The following is a 21312-nucleotide window of genomic DNA, read 5'->3' on the forward strand; positions in this document are numbered from 1 at the left end:
TCAGGGGCTCAAGGCCCTTTAGCATCTTGATTGCCCTCTGAACACTCCAAGACTGCCTAGAATTGAACACAATATTGCAGATGGGATTTGACTCTGCTATTAACTGTGGGACCTTAGGCAAGTCATTCTCTGAGCCTCAGTTTCCTCATCTGTAAAACAAAGAGATTCAAGAAGTAGTATGGTATGGTAAAAAGAACACTAGATGTTGGCCTGGGTTCAAATCTCAGCACTGCTGCTAACAATCCCTGGGTAAGTCACCTTCCCTCCCTGGGACTCAGCTTTCTCATCTGTAAAGTAAGGCTGCTGGATTAGCAGATGATCTTGAATGTCTGTTTTAGCAATGAAACCCTATGATCTTCTAAAAACCAAATCCTCCGGAGCTCCAAAGTCTATTTGGGGACTGGGTATGGGGGGGGGGGGGGGGAGGGGAATATCAGTTTCCTCAGAGCAAAGAAAAACACTCTTACCCGTAATACCAACACTCCCATGTGGGCAACAGCCAAATGAATCTGAGTCCCTTCACCATCACTAGCAGGGTGAGGTCTGATCCCATACATCTCAAGCTTCCTTGCTATGTCCAGGAGCTGGATGTCCGATTCCGCAGGGCTCTTACCACTGCAAGGGAAAGAGATGTATGAACCTTCCACCTCTGCTAGATGGACCTCTCCAATACTCCTTCTCTCCCTAACCTTCCGGCTCACCAACAGCCAGCCCCCCAATGTAAGAGAGAGGCCCAAGTCTTGCTCCACCATTATCTAAGAATCCTGATCATACTGTGAAGTCAGCGGCCTTAGCATAAGGAGGTCCTGCAATGGAATTCCATCTCTGATGTGAATTACTTTGAACTGGCTCCTAACCCTCTCTGGTCCTCAGTTTTTAAGCCTATACCTGCCCTATCAACCTCATGGAATTGTGAGGAAGGTGCTTTGTAAATAGTAAAGTGCCACTTGCCATGTGACCTTGGGCAAGTTCCAAACCTGCCCTAGACACTTACTAGACGTAAGACCTCAAAGGTCGCTTATCTCTAGGCATCAGTTTTCCTTATTTGTAAAACGGGGGAGTTGGGCCCAAAGACTCTAAGGTCTCCTCCTATGCTAGATCTAACATCCTAAATCACTGTCCCTCCCTGAGCTGCCATTTTCTCATCTCTAAAAGGGAGATCAGAAGGTCACAGATTTAAGGTTACAAGGGGCCTTCTAGGTCTACACAGACCAAAGGTCTAGAGGTCATCTAGGTCAGTGGGGTCCAACTCAAATAGAAACAGGGGCCACCAAACTATACATAAGGAACCTGTGGGGCACACACTGACTTAGTTTTAAAATGTCATTATTATCTGTGTTTTGGTTTTGTTAAATATTGCCCAATTGCATTTGAATCTGGTTTGGGCCACCCCTGGAATACTGTGGGCCACAGCAGGCCTCATATCTGACAACTCTGGTCTAGTCTAGCCCTCTCAACTGAGGCCCAGAGAGAAGTGGCATGTCCCAGGTCATGCGGTAATTGATTGAGCTGGGATGTGACAATGATACCCTCGTTGCCTACCTTACAGGCATGTTGGCAAATGAGGTAATTAACATCTGTAAAGCGCTCTGGAGCTGTAGAAACACCAGCTGCCTCTATTGTGCTTATATCAGAGCTCCAAACAACTCCTTTCCGACTGTATTTTCCAAGACTGCTCCAAACAGAGCCATTAGTTCGGGGCTGATGAAAGCAGGCACTAATTAAAGTACTCACATGTGTCTTTGATGAAAGTGCAGGATCTTGCTGTCTAAGCCACCCTGGTTAGGTAAGTAGTGGTTTTGTTCCAGATGCTTCCTGTCTGTTTCTTCATGAAAGTCACCCAGCTCCGCTGGGGTGGGGGCAAGAGGGAAGGAGAAGAAAAGAGAAAGAGAGAAAGAGAAAGTCATGTCCCAGTTGGTGACTTAGGCCATTTCCTTTCCTTAGAAGAGCCCCCTGGGAGGCTGCTTTAAAGCCAATCTTCTGCTAACCAAGGGCAAAGGCACTGACTGGCATCCCAGGTATCCTAGCTGCAGATCAATTTTGACACCAGGGGAGCCTGGCCTCTCAAAAGCCCAAGTCCTATTAACACAATCCAGACCTTGAGATGTCAGCGGTTCAGTCCAACCTTGTTATTTGAGGATTACTGGTTCTGTCAGATGCTCATGCCTTCCCTCTGCCTCCTCCCACCTCTGTTCTCCCAACTCCTAACCCACCCGCCTCTTGATCTCCACCTCCTTCCCATAGGAGACAGGCCAGTCAAAAGAATGCATTAAGAATGGCAGCTTCTGTGGCTAGGGAAGGGATGGTCTGTTGGCCTCTGCCCTGATCAGATCACACCTGAAGGACTGTGTTCACTTCTGGGCCAACATTTTGTTTTTATGGGGGAGGGGGCAGATAAAAATTTTTTAAATTTAGTTTTATTTTTAACTTTTTTCACATAACATTAATCTATTTTTTTTTTCTCCCTACCACCATCAACCCTCACCACCATGAAAAATAAAAAACCTGAACAAAACTCTTGCAATAAATATGTCAAGCAAAACGGATTCCCTCATTGGCCATATCTAAAAATCTATGTCTCATTTGGCACCCTACGTAGCCTCTCTGTCAGGCCTCTTTCATCATGAGTCCTTTGGAATCACAGCTGGTCACTGCATTAATCAGAGTTCTTAAGTCTTTCAAAATTCTTTATCCTTACAATGTTGTTGTTATTATTCACCTGGATCTGTTCACTTCAATCTCCATCTGTTTATATGAGTTTTCCCAGGCTTCTCTGAAACCAACTCCTTATTTCTTATATCACAATAGCATTCTATCACATCCACATACCATAACTTGTTCAGCCATTCCCCATTTGATGAGCATCACCTAAGTTTCCAATTCTTTGCCAACACAAAAAAGAGCTGCTTTTTTGAAAAATCAATCGATACAGATTTCTTAAGTACCTACTATGTGCCTGGCTCTTTCTTTGATCTCTCTGGGGTACAGGCCTGGTAGTGGATCTCTTCAAGTTAAAAGGCATGCATAGCTTGGGAACTTTGTGCATAACTCCAAATTATTTTCCAGAATGGCTGACCCATTCCCAGCTCCACCAATAGTGCATGGATGTGCCCAATTTTTCATAGCCTCTCTAACTTTTTAAAGTTTCTTTTTTTGTCCTCTTTGCCAGTTTCATGGGTGGGGCCTCAGAGTTGCTTTCATTTATGTTTCTCTAATTATCTGTGATGTGGAGTTTTTCTCATATGGCTGTTAATAGCCTGGATTTCTTCCTTTGAAAACCACTTGTTCATATCCATTGACTACATATCAATTGGGGAATGTAGGCCTCACATTGGTGGAAGGACATTGAGGTGTGGAAGTGTACAAAGAAAAGAGCAACCAGGATAGCAAAAGGCTTCCAGATGATGTCACAGGAGGATTCATTGAAGAAACTGGAAATAATTAACGAAGAGAAGAATCGGGCAACAAGATAGCTGTGTCTAAGTATTCAAAGGGTCCTAATGTAGAAGTGAAAGTCCCCTTGCCCTGCTTAGCCCCCGAGACCAAATCCATGGGCAATGGGTACAAATTGCAGATAAATAAATTTAGGATGGATGGAAGGAACATCTAGTTGTCAACAGTCAGTCAACAACTAATTGCTAAGAACATTTGGAGGCTGAGGACCTGGTTTTGAAGTCATCTCTATGCCTTCACCTCTCTGGGCCTCAGTTTCTTCCTGTGTAAAAGATCCCTTCCTGCTCCAAGTCTATGACAGTTCGAACACTTCAGAGTCTCAAAGATCCCTATTATGTACCTCCCACCCCAAATGTTGTCCTCTCCAGACTAAATACATCCCTGGTCCCTAATTCCTTGAGTTGACTGATCATCATATGGCAAGAATTTGGAGTCACCACTATCCTGTATGCCTTCCTCTGGAAGTTCACCACCTTATTAATGTCCTACCCTAAATATGGCACTCAGAACTGGACACCATGCTCCAGATGTGGGCTGACTGAAGCAAAGGGCAGTGGGACCCTCATCTGCCCCATTAAGAACATGAGAAATGGAAGAGGCCTCAAGGGCCAACATCAACCTGAACCTTCTACAACATCCCTAAGGAGTGGGCATCAAGCCTCAGTGCCTGAAGGCCTCTAGGGTGGGGGACTTTTCCCAGTCATTAAGGCCAAATGGGTCTCTATGCAACCAGATGCTTTAACTCTCTTAAGCAGGCTAAGAACTGGTTAGTTTTTTTGGTTGCCATGTCATCTTCTTCCTCACCTACCATTCCTTAGGTTGCTAAGACGCCGTCCCCCCTCCCCCCACATCCCTGGACAATTAATCAATCAATCATGTGTTCCTAAGCTCCTGTGGAGGAAAAAGGCAGATCTCATAACAACACAGAAGCTGTCTATGTAGCAAGCTACCTTTGTCCAGGTCATGTTTTCATCTGATCCTCTGTCCAGTCTAAGAAAGTGAGTATGAACTATCCTTCTAAGGGAGAAAAGAGAATAAGGGTTTATATACTAATGGGAAGGCAGAGGAGTACAGAATTAGAGCTGGAAAGAAGAGGTCACCTAATCCAAATCCCTTATTTTACAGGTAAAAAAATGGAGGCCCTAGGCGAGGCCTGCACAATCTGCAGGCTGCCAAAAATCCTTTATTGTCCCAAAGTGACATAAATAGGGAGAAAACTCTGGGGTGTGTGTGTGTGTGTGTGTGTGTGTGTGTGTGTGCATGTGTTGAATCTGTGTGTATGTGTGTGTTTTCTCACTACATCACAGCTTTCATTTCTGAAAGTCTACGACTATAAGTTCTTCATTCCCCTTTCTGGGCCTTAGTTTCCTCATCTGTAAAAAGAGAATAGGGAGTTCCATTGAATTCAACAAAGATTTATTAGATGCCTACCATGGAGAAGGAGCTGAGAACAAAAAGTTCCAAACTGGCACAGTCCCTGCCTACAGGTAACTTGGAATCTAATGGGAGGGGAGGGGCTCTAACCTGAATACAATTCAAGGGTGTGCTGGTAAATGCTGAATGACTGGTTCTCTGGAAAAAGAAAATGTGCCCATGACATAGTTTTAATTTTAAATCTGCATGATTTTCATTGTCTCTATCACTTTCTTGAGTCTAGAGACAATTAATGAGACAAGTTCCAATTTGGAGCATTGGTCAGTTTCCAAGGTGGAGATGCTCCCATTGCATAGCTTTATTGAGCATGCTAGAGCTGGCTCTGGCACATCTGAGAGTTGGGGAGTGCTAGGAAGCAAAGCTAAAATGCAGACAATAACCTGAAAACGCAGAGAACTCTAACTACTGAGGAGTTCCAGGAGGGCTTCACAGAAGAAGTAGTGGCCATGTAGAGCCTTGAAAGAAGACCAGGAAAGGTGGAAATAAGGAGGCATTTTCCAATAAAGGATCACAAGAATATAGATCTGGAACTATGCTAATGATAATAGCTAATATTTCTAAAGCTCCTTAAAGTCTATAAAATGCTTTCCACATGTTATCTCATTTGATCCTCACAACAACCCTATGAGTTATATATTATCATTCCCAATTTAGAGACAAGGAGAGTAAGGCTCAGAGGACAGTGACTTGCCCAAGGTCACATAGCTAATGAGGCAGGATTCAAACTCAGACCTTCCTGACTCCCAGATTAACTCAGTTTACTCAGAGTGGGGTCATACTAGTACATGAGAAGCAATATGGTACATATAGAGGGTTGGCAATGGTGCCAGGAAAACCACTCACTATTCATGTCCTCCTTCTACTATATCCTAGCTATATGACCTTGGACAAGTCATTAAAACTCTTGGGGCTTTGGGAAACTCCATGATGTAAGTTACAGAGAAGCTGTTGAAAGTTTCCCCACTGGGAGTTCCTGACACTGATGAACAGACAGTTTGGGGTCCAAATAGCACCTGCTTTCCCAGAGTCACTGTGAGGCTCAAATGAGCTATAGAATGTTAAACGAGTTATGGAGCATAATAGAGCAACTATATAGCCACGTGGCAACCGCAGCAAGGCCAGCTAGGATGATGATGATTTGCTTTTCTCTTAAGAAATGAGAGTTCTGAGCATTTCTTGCAAACTCCTATAAGGAACTAAGTTGAATTTTGAAAAGAAAAACTGGAAAATGATTGAATGCTTCATCACGCCAGTTCTCTTGAGCCTCTAGTGGGGATGAGTGTGCACTAAGGCGCCGTCCCTGTCAGGCTGGGATTATCTGGGCTAACATAGTTGAGCAGGGGATAACTCAAACTAAAAGACGGGCCAAAAGCTTTGGGCATCTCAGCCTGTCTGCAGTCAATTTATCTCCTCCCATCCAATTCTGTTTGGCTTAAGTAAATAAGTTGAAGGACTTCGGGTGGCTTTGTTTTTCAGGGTGAGTCACAGATCTGACAAACAGGCCCTGAACACTGCTATCTCATGGCTGTAGGGTCTTGGCAAGTCTCTTCCTTCTGTGAGCCTCAATTTCCTCATTTGTAAAATGAGGGGACTGAATGAGATGATCTCTAAGGTCCCTTCTAGAATTCTGATCACAATCCTATTACCAACAGTTATAAGGTTGAGAAACAAGGTGGTACGGAAGGAAAAGTACTGGTCCTGGACACAAAAGACCTGAGTTAAAATCCCACTTCTGGGTAGAAAGACACACATATGGAGGCTGCCCCCTACACAGCCCATAAAACACCTGTAGAGAGGGACTCTCAACAAATTTTGGAGCAGCAGAAGTGGAGAACAACAGAGTGGAGGAGATTTCCAGCCCAGGGTGATCTGAAAGACTCACAGGAAATGTCAGTTGCACCAGACACAGAGCAGAGCTTGGAGTGCGAAGCCCAGACCAGCCTTGGCCGCGCGCACGGCTCGTGAACAGCCCTCTGGGGCGGAATCTCCAGTCACAGAATCCCCAGTCCCAGCAGCAGAGGGTCCACAGATCTCTCAACCCACAGGCGCCAAAGGTCAGTGATGGGGTTTATTCAGCTGGCCAGGAAGGGAGAAGGGCCTTCACATCGGACAGGCGGCAGGAGTTCTCAGGGCAGCCCCTACAGCAGCCTGAGACTATAGCTGGATCATAAAAATCCTTGGGGGCACTGAAGAGCTGAGTCTTACCTCAGCCCTGTGTAGATACCCTGAGGCAGCTAGTCTTTGTCTCCCACTGAATGGAGGCCCTGCCCCTGCAGCTTGACTGAATCCCACCCCGCCAGCGCTAGCTTGGTGAAACTGGAGGTCAGGTACCTGTGGAGAGGAAACGCTGCTAAGATTCTGGGCACAAAAATCCTTCCCTGTGCCCAGACCAGTACACACTTGATTGTGCCACCTTGGAGGAACTGATATCTTACAGGTCCCCAGAGTATACCTTACTCTTGACAAAGGACCCAAAAGTCAAGTAACTGGTTGGGAAAATCCAAAAAAGGGAAAAAAAATAAGACCATAGAAGGTTACTTTCTTGGTGAACAGATATCTCCTCCCATCCTTTCTGATGAGGAAGAACAATAATTATCATCAGGAAAAGACACAGAAGGCAAGGCTTCTGTATCCCACACATCCAAAATAAATATACCATGGGCTCAGGCCATGGAAGGGCTCAAAAAGGATTTTGAAAATCAAGTTAGAGAGGTGGAGGAAAAATTGGGAAGAGAAATGAGAGATGCAAGAAAAGCATGAAAAGCGGGTCAACACCTTGCTAAAGGAGACCCCCAAAAAATGCTGAAGAAAATAACATCTTTAAAAATAGGCTAAACAATTGGCAAAAGAGGTTCAAAAAGTCAATGAGGAGAAGAATGTTTTAAAAAGCAGAATTAGCCAAATGGAAAAGGAGGTTCAAAAGCTCACTGAAGAAAATAGTTAAAAGTTAGAATGGAACAGATGGAGGTTAATGACTTTATGAGAAACCAAGAAATCATAAAACAAAACCAAAAGAATGAAAAAATGGAAGATAATGTGAAATATCTCATGGGAAAAACAACTGACCTGGAAAATAGATCCAGGAGAGACAATTTAAAAATTATGGGACTACCTGAAAGCCATGATCAAAAAAAGAGCCTAGACATCTTTCATGAAATTATCAAGGAACACTGCCCTGAGATTCTAGAACCAGAGGGCAAAATAAGTATTGAAAGAATCCTCCGATCACCACCTGAAAGAGATCCAAACAGAGAAACTTCTAGGAACATTGTGGCCAAATTCCAGAGTTCCCTGGCCAAGGAGAAAATATCGCAAGCAGCTAGAAAGAAACAATTCAAGTAGTGTGGAAATACAATCAGGATAACACAAGATCTAGCAGCTTCTACGTTAAGGGAAGAAAGGGTGTAGAAGTCAAAGGAACTAGAACTAAAACTGAGAATCACCTACCCAGCAAAACTGAGTATAATACTTCAGGGGAAAAATTGGTCTTTCAATGAAATTGGGGACTTTCAAGCATTCTTGATGAAAAGACCAGAGCTGAAAAGAAAATTTGAGTTTCAAACACAAAAGTGAAGAGAAGCATGAAAAGGTAAACAGCAGAGAGAAGTCATAAGGGATTTACTAAAGTTGAACTGTTTACATTCCTACATGGAAAGATAATATTTGTAACTCTTGAAACTTTTTTCAGTATCTGGGTAGTTGGTGGGATTACACACACACACACACACACACACACACACACACACACACACCACAGAGCACAGGGTGAATTATCTTAAAAAATATCTTAAAAAAATGAAATTAAGGGGTGAGAGAGAAATATATTAGGAGAAGAAAGGGAGAAATGGAATGGGGCAGGTTATCTCTCATAAAAGAGGCAAATAAAAGACTTTTCAGTGGAGGGAAAAAGAGGGGAGGTGAGAGAAAAAACATGAACCTTACTCATCACATTCGACTAAAGGAAGGAATAAAATGCATACTCGTTTTGGTATGAAAACCTATCTTACAATACAGGAAAGTAGGGGAGAAGGGGATCGGCAGGGTGGGGGGGATGATGGAAGGGAGGGCAGTGGGAGGAGGGAGCAATTTGAAGTCAACACTCTTGGGGAGGGACAGGATCAAAAGAGAGAATAGAAGCAATGGGGGGCAGGATAGGATGGAGGGAAATATAGTTAGTCATACACAACACGACTATTATGGAAGTCATTTGCAAAACTACACAGATATGGCCTATATTGAATTGTCTGCCTTCCCAAAGGGAATGAGTGGGGAAGGAGGGATGGGGAGAAGTTGGAACTCAAAGTTTTAGGAACAACTGTTGAATACTGTTCTTGCAACTAGGAAATAGAAATACAGATAATGGGGTATAGAAAGTTATCTTGCCCTACAGGATAAAAGAGAAGATGGGGATAAGGGAAGGGAGGGATGTTAGAGGAGAGGACAGATTGGTGATAGGGGCAATTAGAACGCTTGGCGTTTTGGGGTGGGGGGAGGGGACAAAAGGAGAGAAAATTTGGAACCCAAAATTTTGTGGAAATGAATGTTGAAAAGTTAAATAAATAAATAAATTTTAAAAAAAAATCCCACTTCTGCTGCTTACTGCCTATGCGACTCTGGGCAAGTCCCTTCCCCTCCCTGGGCCTCAGCTTCCCTCTCTGTAAAATGAAGGGGTTAAACTCGATGGTCTCTGAAATCCCATCCAGTTCTAGAGCTATGGTCTCTATACTTCAACAACCTAGAATTTCAGGAGTTTGCTCATTCCCTCCATCAACAATCCTGACTTAGTATAGATAGCTGGATGACAGTGAATAGGGCTCTGGAATAGGAGTCAGGAAGAGTCAAATTCAAATCCTAACACATGCACACACACATTCATATATGTATGTATGTATATATGTATATGTGTGTGTGTGTGTGTATAGATATATATATCTATATATATGTATATATAGATATATATATATAGCCAGCTAGCTAGCTATAGTGTGAGACTCTGGGCAAATCACTTAATCTCTCTGACCCTCAGTTTGCTCATCTGTAAAATGGGTATAATAATAGGTATACTGGGTATAATAGCACCTCCCTCCCAGGATTGTTGTGAAACTCAAAAGAAATAATATATAGAAAGTACTTGGTAAACCTTAAAGTACTAGATCAATGCTGGCTCCTAGCTATTATCAGACAGTTTTGGCCCAAGCCTTCATCTGATACACTGTGCCACAGCTCTCTGAACTTCACTTAAAGAAATACCCTACAGTCTACCATAGGGCCCATATGCAAAGCCTTTCCAACTTGGTATGATCTATCACAGAAGTTTATACTTGGCTGGCCTAGACTTTGAGAAGCCAGATTCACCTCCACAATGAAGGGCAGTCACAGAGAAGGTAGAGCTGAGCATAATATAATATAAAGAAACACTTCCTGGAGTAGAGGACACTGTCTACATGCACATAGGGAGTTCGCCATCACTGCAGGTCATCCCTCCAGAAGCTGGACGGCTCCTTCTTAAGGATGCTGTCAAGGAGGCTTATGGAAAGGACTCCTTTCCGGGTCAGAGCATCTGAGATTCTCTGGATGCACTGTGGTTCATAGTTAGCTGCTCTGTTCCCCTATTAGATCGTGTCCAAGCTAAGGAGGCTCTCTCAGTCTGTACTTACATTGTAAAATATGAGACACCAGCAGGGCTGTGCAGTTGTCACTGCACGGAAGCCTTCCTTGGGCCAGATCCTTCTTGATTTGCAGGGCAAATAGATACCTGTATGATAGAAAACAGGCCTCAGTACAGTTAGCAGGCAAGTCCCCCGCAGAAAGCAAGAACAAGAACAACACTTTGCTCCTTCCTAGAGATTCAAGCTGATTCAAGAACAGGCACTGCTATGACCCTGGGCCTGGAAGTCCAGAGACCTGGAGGGTTCAAGGCCCAGGTCTATCACTGTCTGTGTGACACTGGACAAATCTGAACTTCAGCTGCCCCATCTGTCACATGGCAGATTACTCCCTTACAGTGATGAGATGGCCAGTAGGCAGGGTCATAGCCCAGCTGATTTAATGTTCTGTTGGGCTTATGTTAACAACTCACATTTCTATACTGTTCAGAGATTTGACCAACACAATCCTTGCCAAAAGGCCTCAGAGGGAGGTAGCACCAGGTTTTTTAGTCCTGTTTTACAGAGAAAAAGGATTTGGCCCAAGGTCATTCAGTCAGTAAGTAAAAGAACTGAAGTTTGAACCTGAGCCTTCTGCCCACAAGTGCAGTCAGCTTCCCAGGATTCATTCCTGGGAATTCCCATTCAGAAGTAGCATGATGAAGCAGACAGAGCCCTGGCCTCAGAGGCAGGAAGGTCAGGATCTAGGACATGAAGTGGCCGTGTACCCTCAGGCAACTGTCTAAGTCAAGGTATCTTACCAGAATATGTTTTTCTTAGTATTTTGGAAACTGAATTTCAACGTAGTCGATCCCTTTTGTGATCCTGCACTTTATGCACTTAAAACCATTATCCTGAGAAGAGGGGATCACAGGTTTCACCAAACTTTCTAAGGGGACTATGACGTAAAACCAATGAAGGAGTCCTGCTCTAGGCCTAGGAGTTGTGGGATCATTGGTGAGGTATACTTTGAAATGACATGTCCAAATCAGGGAGGTACTAGCATAAGCCTCCATTCTCTCTGTCATTTCTTGCCTGTAAGCACAGCCATATTCCCTGTAAGGAAAGGCCATATGAGAACAGGGTCTGAAAGCCATGCTCCTCTCAAAGGCTCACACATTGCCAGATGGATGACCTTTGGTCCACACTCTTTAGCCCATGCTGTTATGAGGATTCTAGAAGCAAGACTTCCTAACCTGGGGTCATAAATTTGTTTTTAAAAATATTTTGGTAACTATATTTCAATGTAAGTGATTTCCTTTGATTTCTAGGCTCACAATGTTGGTATCATCCATACTTCCTCACTATCTCCTCCTTCATCCCCCACATCCAAGTTGTTGCTAAAGCCTGTGGAGTTCACCTCCACAATTTCTTTTGAATATGCCCTCCTCCCTCTTCTGACACTGCCCCCCACTGTGGTGCAGGTCCTCATTACCCCACACTTGGACTCTTACAACAGCCTGCTGGAGGAGCTGCCTGCCTCAAGTCTCTCTCCGCTCCAATGTGTCCTCCATTTAGCCACCAAAGTGATTTCCCTAAAGCTCAAATCTTCCCCTTACTCAGTAAACTGCAGATAGTATTTTGTTTTGTGCATCTACAAATATTATTTTGAGGATGGTCCATGTACTTCACCAACCTGCCCAAGGAATCACCCAAGTAGTGAAACAAAGTTAAGAATCCTTGGTGTAACGAGTCCTTCCTTCCATTGTCCACAACTGGGATTCAGGTTCATTCATTCCTCAGGAGGTTTATTTTGGTGTAGTTCGGTATAGTGGCAAGAGTGTGAGAGTTGGTATCAGCAGAACACACGAACGAACGAACGAACACACACACACACACACACACACACACACACACACACACACACACACACACACACACACGACTGACTGTGTGACCTTTGCCAAGACCTTTCCTTTCACTGGGCCTCAGTTTCCTCCTCTATAAAATGGGGTAGGATTGAACTAGATAATTTCTAAGGTCCCTTTAGGGTCTGATGGCCATAATTCATGGTATGTATGGAGATTCGTAAATCCAAATCTTATCTAAACATCAGCATGTAAAATCATGGCACAGTCACCATGATCTAATGACTCTGTGCTAGGCTATGCAAATTTCCATGGGACTGTGGTCCTATACCTAGCAGTTAGGCCAATGGAGGAAAGAATAAAGAAAAGACTGCAGGAAAATGACTTTCAAAGAACTTTTCCAAAAAAGAAGTCACATTTTTTGTGAGAGTGCACTCATAGAGGCATTCCGACTCTAGAAAGTCAGGGTGGTATAGTAGATTCTCAGCACACCAAACTTTAGATCAGACATCCCAGGTTCTAGTCTCCTCTCTGCTTACTAGTGATCTTTGGGAGAGTCACTTCCCCTCTTTGGGCCTCAGTTTCCTCATCTGCAAAATGGGCATAATGATAATTTTACCATCTGCCCCTAGCACTGTTATGAGGAAAGTCCTCTGTAAATCATAAAGTGCTCTATAACTGGTTATTATCTTTATTAATCAACCTTAAAGTACCCTGGAAATGTAGGATATCACTATTGGGAGCTAAGACTTTAGAGTATATTGATATTGACATTAGTGGAGAAAATATTTTGCAGAAAACAGAAAATATTTATGAGATACATCTAGCCCACTGGCAGTCATTTGTCATCAATCATTTCCTCTCCCACCTGTTGCTGTCCCTGGCACCTACATATACACACACATATATATATGTATATATTTATGTACATATATGTGTATATATGTGTGTGTGTATGTATATATATATATATATATATATATATATATATATATATATATATATACACACACTGCTTTTGATGCCCACTGAAATCAGCTTGAATCATAGAGAGAGGAACTGAAATTTTGTATGAAAAATTAACCATCTACAGTATCATATGGACAAGATTAAAGGTTGCATGCCCAGCGTCATGTAGGATGAGGCAATTGGCAACATCCTCCCACATGTACTAAAGATGACACATGCCTGTTGATCCCTGCTGCTGGTAGGCACCTAGTCCTTGTGTCATCTTATGGCCACTGATGCCATGTCCCACCATCCCCTGGCAACCCAGATGAATAGGCTCCCAATTTAACAATCTACATCTGAATGATAATTGACCTCTGCTGCAGATGTTGGGTTCAAAGGTCATATATTTGATGGTGGTGGTGGTGGCGGCGGCAGCAGCAGCAGCAGCAGTAGTTGAGGGGGAGAAACAAGGACAAGAAGGTTCTTCCCTTCCTATCTTCCCTCCCCACTAGATGACTAACTCCAAGCCTTCCATTCATGCAATGACTTCATGATATAAAGGACTCAACCTACACAAGGAAGTACAATAAATACCTTGTCAGCTCGTCTCTCAGGTGTCCAGGATCCACTGGGAAAAATTTCACCATAAATTTGAAAAGAATCTCCTTAGGGTCTTAAAACACAACATCTTCATAAGTTTAATTTAAATGCCCATCAAGAACACTTACATATCTTTACACAGTCATTGTCCATTCTCCCCCACCAACCCCCTCCCCCAATTCAATCAGTTTTCTCCCTTCTAGATTTCACTCTGGTCAAATCCTGATCAAGATATAAGCTCTAGGAGTGCAGGTACAAGACTATGAGATACAGCATGTGCTAGTTACAGCAGGAACTTAGTAAAGGACCACTCAATTGAATTACCTTAATGTTGCATTTCCTCAACAGCTGAACAGAGTGCTTAACAAATGTTTGTTGAATGAATTAATGACTAAGGAATCAGAATCGTAGCATCTAAGAACCAGAAAGGATTTCTGAGGCCAGCCAGCATCTGAACAAGAATCTCCTATAAAATAACACCCCCAACAAACAATTGCCTGCCCTCTGCTGCACATGGAGAACCCACTACTTCAAGCTCTGCTTAGGGACTTTTTTCTTACATCAATTTGTCTCTCCTCCTATCACTTTCTAGCTCTCTCCTCCCTGGAGATAAAGTCCTTCAAATACTCCAAAATGTCATGTGACCATATCCCCTCCCCTCTAAGTCTTGTCTTCTTTAGGCTAAATACCCCTAATGCCTTCAACAGAGCCTCCTCTGTCACATGATCTTAAAGGCCTTTCACCATCGGAGTTATCCTGTTTGCAACACACTCCAGGCTTGGCTACATCTTTCCTAAAGCATGGTGGTCAGGACTAAACATCTCTAGGTGTAACTTGATCAGAGCAGAGTAGAACAGAATGATCATTTCCCTCATCCTGGAAATGCTGAGATAGCATTAGCCCCTTTTTTGGTTTTCTTTAACACTGCTGATGGATATTTAGCTTGTGGTCCTCTGAAATCCCCCAGATCTTTTTTCACAGGAGCTACTATCTAATTATGCCCCAAACTTCTAGACTATACACTTTTGAAAGCAAGTGTTGAACTCACCTTGTATCCTTATGAAATTTCATTTATTCAATTTGGCTCACAATTTGAACCTGAAATCTTTTGTGGGTCACTAGTTGGTATTACTGATAGAGTACTGGGTCTGAAGTCAGAAAGACCTGAATTCAGATTTGGCTTCAGATCCTGTATGACTCTAGGCAAGTTACTTAACCTTTGTTTGCCTCAGTTTCCTCATAAAATGGGGATAATTATAGCACTTAGCTCTCAGGGTTGCTGTGAGGGTTAAATGAGATAACAATTGTAAAGCACTTAGCACAAGGCCTGGCACATAGTAAGTGCTATGTAAATGTTAGCTAGAATTATTAGCTATTATGTTGGTATCTGTACCCTGTCAGCAAATGTGCTGACTATCCTTACTAGTAGGGTGCTCCCTGAAAACTGGGTAGGTATGCTAGTTATCTCTTCATCTAAGCAATTAGCAAAAATCAAGAATGGCACAGTGGCAAGCACAAACGCCTGGAGACGTCTCTATGTTGGCACCAAACTTGAATGACCCCCTCACTCTCTGAGTGTGCCCATTCAGCCAGTCCTGAGTCTGCCTCCCTGTACTCTCAGCTACCTCACATCTCCCCATCATGATTACTGAAACAGCAGGAGAGACTCTGTCCAGTGCTTTGCTGAAATCAAAGTGAGCTGGGCCTTGTCTCTAAGCCACACCAAGTAACTGTCAGGAGAGGAAATGAAGACAGCCAATGGCAGCTGTGTCATTCTGGACTCCATATTAGAATTAGGACATGCTTTCCTTTTCTTAGATACTCTTTGTGTTAAGCACTGTGTCCTTGCCCAAAGGAGGATACGTATGGCCCCACTAGGGGACGATGGGGGGGAAGAGGAAAGGGTCAGAAAGTCACATTCAGAGAAACACTAGCACATTGAATTTTGCTACTGAATTCACCCTCATTAACTAAGATTCATGTACCTACCCCCTCCTTCTGCCTACCTCCCAATTCCCCATTTCCCAAGCTAAAGAATATCAAGACTAAGGCTTTCATCTGATTAAGGAATCCGAAAGAATTTTGGGTTTCCAAAAGAACCAGCACCTCCAAAGTGATATGGGGTAGCTACTACTTTATGTTTCCAGATCTAGCTCATAGTCCTAGAAAACAGAGTAGTAGGCCAATCTGCTCTCTGTTTTGGGAACCTGAATCTTACAGATTGCTGCAAGTCTGACCTTTCGTTGTAGAAATTACTGAAAGGGGGGAAGTGGAGGCAAAGAAGAATTTCTCCTCCTATGGGAGCTGGACTGGATGCCCCCTGAGGTCCTTGCCAACTTGGAGGTGCTCAAATTCCATGAAAAGCCCAAGTCTCCACTTTGCTTAGAGAACCAACAATTCCCAGGCTAATCCTGTGTGTCTCACAGATGTATGGCAGTTGAAATATAATAGTCTACCTCCAAAAAGCTCTCTGGCATTGAGAAATAAGGGAGAGACGAGAAATGTGTGGAAAAGTGAGGGAGCCGTCTCTCTGGCAAGGTCCTAGTTGCTGAATCTAAGAGTAAGGCAGGAATGCTTTGACCTGGTCTCAGGCTCCTCATCTACCACCTACAATTCAAACCTCTTCAAGCAAAGGCTAAATGGATTTTCAGTAGAACAGGTACATCCCATTCAGGTTCAAGGATCTGCAAACTGGCAGAGCATTTCAACAGTCCTCAAAGGCTGTAATCCTCAGGCTTCTGATACGCTTGGCCCAGGCCAGGCCAAATAGCACAGAAATTATGGGGTCTCAATAAAACTCATCTGATACCTCACAGACTTCAATAACAGCATTCATATCCACGTTAGGGATTTATGCAACTGGATTTGGTCACTGAGATGGTTTCAAGCCCTGGGCTCATAGGATTTAGAGCTGGAGGGGGCTTCAGAGATCACCTAGTCTAGCCCCTTCTTGAGGAGGAAGAAACTGAGCTCCAGGAGGGGGCAGGGACAGTAGCAGTAGCTACTACTTCTGCCTCCTGCTCTCCTCCATTTTCAACCCAGTCTCCTCTAGGAATCCTCCCTGACCCTGAAACTAATCTCACTCTTGTTTCTCTCCTCCCTTTCTCTCACTCTCCCCTCTGAGATTTCAAGATCTTACCTGCTGCTTTCTTGGAAATCTCAGGGCCTGGCTTCCTTTTCCTCGGCCCAGCTCCCCTGACCTAGACACTAAGCAGACCTAAAGGGGCCTGAGGGATCATCTGTTGGAAATCTAATCTTTTGATAAAGGAAGTGAGAGCCAGAGAGCTCAAGGCAACTTGCCCACAGTCAGGGAGCTAACTAAATAGCAGAGCTGTCACTGCTGCTGTTTTTCCCCATGCACCTGCAAAGTAGTTGTCTATGTTGTGACACTTACTTTTAACTTGTTTTGTTATAGGCTTTAGAAGTTCCAACCAAACCTGTAAGGGCAGGAATTAAAAAGGTGGATAGAGCACAAATCAGGTGTAACACACACACAAGACACACACAGACACAATGTCAACAATTAGTCTACCATTAGCTTGTCGGTCTGGATTTAAAAGGCAGTTTGAGATTAGTCAGTGTCCAAAAGGTGATACAAAGTTCCCAACCTTGTCTGCCTCTTTTGTCCTCTCACTGATGATAAACATTGTAAGAAAATCCTCCTGATTATAGGTCTGTGCTTTCAGAATTACTCCCCTGCCTCCATATCGATTACAGAGAGGTGGCAGAGACTCATTTCCTGGGTTGCCACAGATGAATAATGAAAGCAATTTGGTTTCCAATTAAAACCTATGACCTATAAATGGCAGCTTTTAATGAATGAACACAAGCCTCCAGGGTAAAGTGGCCAGATGGTAAAGGTGCCCATTGGTGACCCCAACTGGGAGAACTTGGTACAGTTTCAAGCCTGGGGTTAGGGGAGTGAAGGAAGACCATCCCCTCTCCCTGAGGATTCACTGGTATGCTTTGGATTGGGAAGGTGAATGGGGATTGTGAGGAGGTAGAAGTGGGTCAGGTTTAGCTTACCAGAGAGACAGACCCACTGTCAAATTCCCCCTCCTCCCTCCCTCCAACAGATACAAAAGAACTTGGTTTTAGCACATAAATCATCCTCTCTCTGAGCAAGAGGAACAGAATCTTGCTAAGAAAAGAGATGCACCCATGAGGTCCTCTCCTATGCATTTGTCCCCACTCTTGGATCATGTTCATTTGCACACTTGGCCTTTTCCCTATTAGAACAGAAACTCATGGAGGATAAATCCTGTGTCATATCCACCTTTGTAGCTTCATCACTGAACCCACTGTAAGAAATACTGAGTTTAGGGTCCCACCCACAGTAGATACTTACTAGCTATTTGTTAAATGGAACTGAATCCAATTTTTGTTTGCTGAGGGTAGATACAGTTTCAGGTAGGGCAAGGAGTAAAAATCAACATCCCACATTGGTTTGATCACTTTTCCCCCGTTAACTGAGCCTTAGGAGACTCAAACCTCAAGCCCACTCTGGGTTTGGCCTCCAGGAGTTTGGGGACCAAACCAACTTACATTGTTTCCCGACTGGCTCCGGAATTCCAATCCAAAGTATTCTTTCTCTGCCAGGTTAAGGTGACAGCAGCTCAGGTTGAACAATGCTTTTCCAGAGGACTTTTGCTAAAGCAGGGCAAAGAGATGGGACACAGGGTTATAATCTCCTTTGGGGTTTGGCACAGTTCAATTTGTCCACAGCTACACAGAATAAACAGAAAAAAAAAAAAGACCCATTCGTGGGGTTGCTGTTGAGGGAACTTTCAACAGAGATGGACATGTTCTATGCCATCTGATAAGTGTGTCCCTGGGCAAAACATTAAACTTCTCTGAATCTCAGATTCCTCACCTGGAAAATAAGACCACTGAGAGCGCCTACCTCCCAGGATTGCTGAGAGACTCAAAAGGGTAAAGGCTTTCCAAACTTTGGAGCACTTTCTTCTGTTATTATCCCGGGCAGCAGCCTGGAGTAGAAGCCTTCCTTGAAAACCAAGACTGTTTCCTTATTTGTTCATGTATCCTCTACACTTGGCACGGGGCTTTGCATATAGTAGGTGCTTAATGAATATCTGCCAAATTGATTTTAATCGCATAAAGCAGTCATATATATATGCTCAACATAATATAAGTCAAGGTCACCATTTCCAAGCAAAGCCCTTGCCCAACCTAAGTCCAAATTCTCAGGAACTTTGAGGATCTCTTCTTCTAAGTGAATTTGGCTAAGCCTGAGGCTTGGCAGCAGAGGTTGCTAAAGTCCAAGGGAGCTTGGTAAGGGGCATGATGGGAAAATTGGCTGCATGTTGATAGGCTGAAAGCCTCTAGTTAAGGCAGAGGCTCAGGGTTGTGGCCTGGGAAGCTTGTGATGCTTAAGGGTTGCTTTCATACCATAAATAACACAGGGCTTGTCAAGGATACAGTTGGAATCATGATGGCGGCTTCCATTTCTCTAGATCTATAATTAGAGCTCAAAACAGCCCTGGAAAGGAAGAAGCACAGGCAGGACTCCTACTCTACAGAGAAAGCAAAGGCTCACAGAGGTTCAGCTAGTCGCCCAAGGTCAAACCCAGGTCACCTGACTCCCCCAATCCAAGATTTTTGTCACCGCTCTAGGCTGATGCCCATGATAACTTTCAAACGCTCTCTCTCCCCATTCTCAACATTTCCAATTTTTCTTTTTGCCATTTTTATTTTTGTTTACCATCTGGATGTTTGCTGAAGTAAGGGAACAGTTCCAGGGTGCAGATACCACACTAGGGAACTACATCCCCCAGAAGGCTGTGCTTTCCCCAGAAGGCCATGCTTTCCCCAGAAGGCCAATAACTGCCATTTAAAAGAAAAAGGGAAATCTCAACCTCTCTCTCCACTGAGATTGGCTGCAGCAGAAGCTGGAGGTGCAAGAAGGAAAGTTGATAGTATAAGAGGTGCTTCTGGCAGAGCAAAAAGAACAGCTGGTGGAGAGAAGGGAGGGGGAGGGAGACAGTCAGAAACAAGGCAAGAGCTAGGAAAGAGTCGATCTGACATATTAAATTCCTATTCCCAAGGGGACAATGTCTACCAGCCACTTCCAAGAATGAAAGAGTAGGAAGAATACCACTACCTAAGGATAACCTTTCCCATTTTACCTTTTCCTCACTTTCTTCCTTCTCACAGCCTTGGGCTGCTTGACTATTCATACCATTTGGATATGTTGGGAGTGATAAACTCTATTCTTTCTAGGGAGATAGAAAACCATGACTAATCATTTGTCCTGCCTTGGAATTCAAAGATCCTTCAGCTTTCACCACTTGTCCTGTTTCTAGCTCTTCCAGACATCAATATCATCTGACAGAGATGAAACCCAAAAAGCCCTGGGCTTTGATTATCTGCTCAGCTGCTGCACCCTGAGGATTTCTGAGACTGTCCATTCACCCTGCAGCTCACCTTTCTCATACATATCATCTTCCCCAATTGGAATGTGAGTTCCTTCAAAGCAAGGACTATCTCACTTTTTCTACTTGTATCCCTAGCGCTTAGCATACAGCAAGCACTTAATATATGCTTTTTATCCATTCACTCATCCCAACTACAGTAAGAACATTTGCCTAGCTGAGTAGTAATAGAGTAGTAGCAGCACAAATAAGTAAAATCAGTATCTGTACAAGCCTCTCATAATGCACTTTTGATCTGCATTCAATCAAATCAACGACCACTTATTAATTACCTACTACAAAGAATAAACAGTGTAGAACAGTGGAAAGAACTCAAGACTTAGTCACAAAACCCAAGTTCAAATGCTGGTTGTGCCACTTACTGTGTGACCTTAGGCAAGGCATTTAACTCCTGGGTCTCACTTTCCTCATCTGTAAAGTGAGTGGGTTGGATTACGTGATTTCTATGGTCTCTTCTAGATCTATGATCCTAAAGGCTAGGCCCTGGGCTAGGGGCTGAGAAGACGAAGGCAAAAACAAATAGTCTCTGCTCTCAAGAAGCTTCTATTTATCAGGAAAAATAACACATACACACAAAGTCCATACAAAGTGAATACCAAATAGTTTCAGAGAAGGCTATCAGGAAAAGTCCCTTGAAGGTGGCACTTGAGCTGAGCTCTGAAGGCAGCTGGGAACTCTAGGAGGTAGAGTTAAAGGAGAAATGCATTCTAGGCATGAGGGGATAGCCTGTGCAAAGTCAAGGAGATGCAACATTGTGTGTGGAATAACCAATCTGCCAGTTTGATTCTAGTCTACAGTGCATGACAGCAAGGGCAAACATATAAAACCAACCTGGAAAGGTGGGCTGGAACCAAACTGTGAATGCCAAACAGAGGCAAGAGGGAGCTTCTTAAGCAGGGGAGTGACATGGTCAGGCCTCAACTGGGTGACAGCTCCCTTCTAACCCAACTTAGTCCATGACTCTCTAGA

General features: G+C 43.7%; 1 protein-coding gene across 16 annotated transcripts in view; it reads right to left on the minus strand.

Moving 5' to 3' along the window:
* The window catches only part of FRMD7 (FERM domain containing 7), an 85482-nt gene that overhangs the window by 9528 nt on the left and 54642 nt on the right, over positions 1 to 21312 (minus strand). For 15 of the 16 annotated variants that reach the window (XM_072627466.1, XM_072627459.1, XM_072627465.1 and 12 more), the window contains 6 exons: positions 18437 to 18541; positions 17286 to 17328; positions 13886 to 13964; positions 10545 to 10642; positions 1735 to 1849; positions 468 to 615 (listed from right to left, as the gene is read on the minus strand). In XM_072627466.1, coding sequence (XP_072483567.1) covers positions 468 to 615; positions 1735 to 1849; positions 10545 to 10642; positions 13886 to 13964; positions 17286 to 17328; positions 18437 to 18541 — 588 coding nt within the window. The remainder of the gene's footprint in view (positions 1 to 467; positions 616 to 1734; positions 1850 to 10544; positions 10643 to 13885; positions 13965 to 17285; positions 17329 to 18436; positions 18542 to 21312) is intronic. The other variant, XM_072627468.1, reaches the window with a different exon arrangement.

Source organism: Notamacropus eugenii, chromosome X, assembly GCF_028372415.1.
Source record: "Notamacropus eugenii isolate mMacEug1 chromosome X, mMacEug1.pri_v2, whole genome shotgun sequence".
Lineage (NCBI taxonomy): Eukaryota > Metazoa > Chordata > Mammalia > Diprotodontia > Macropodidae > Notamacropus > Notamacropus eugenii.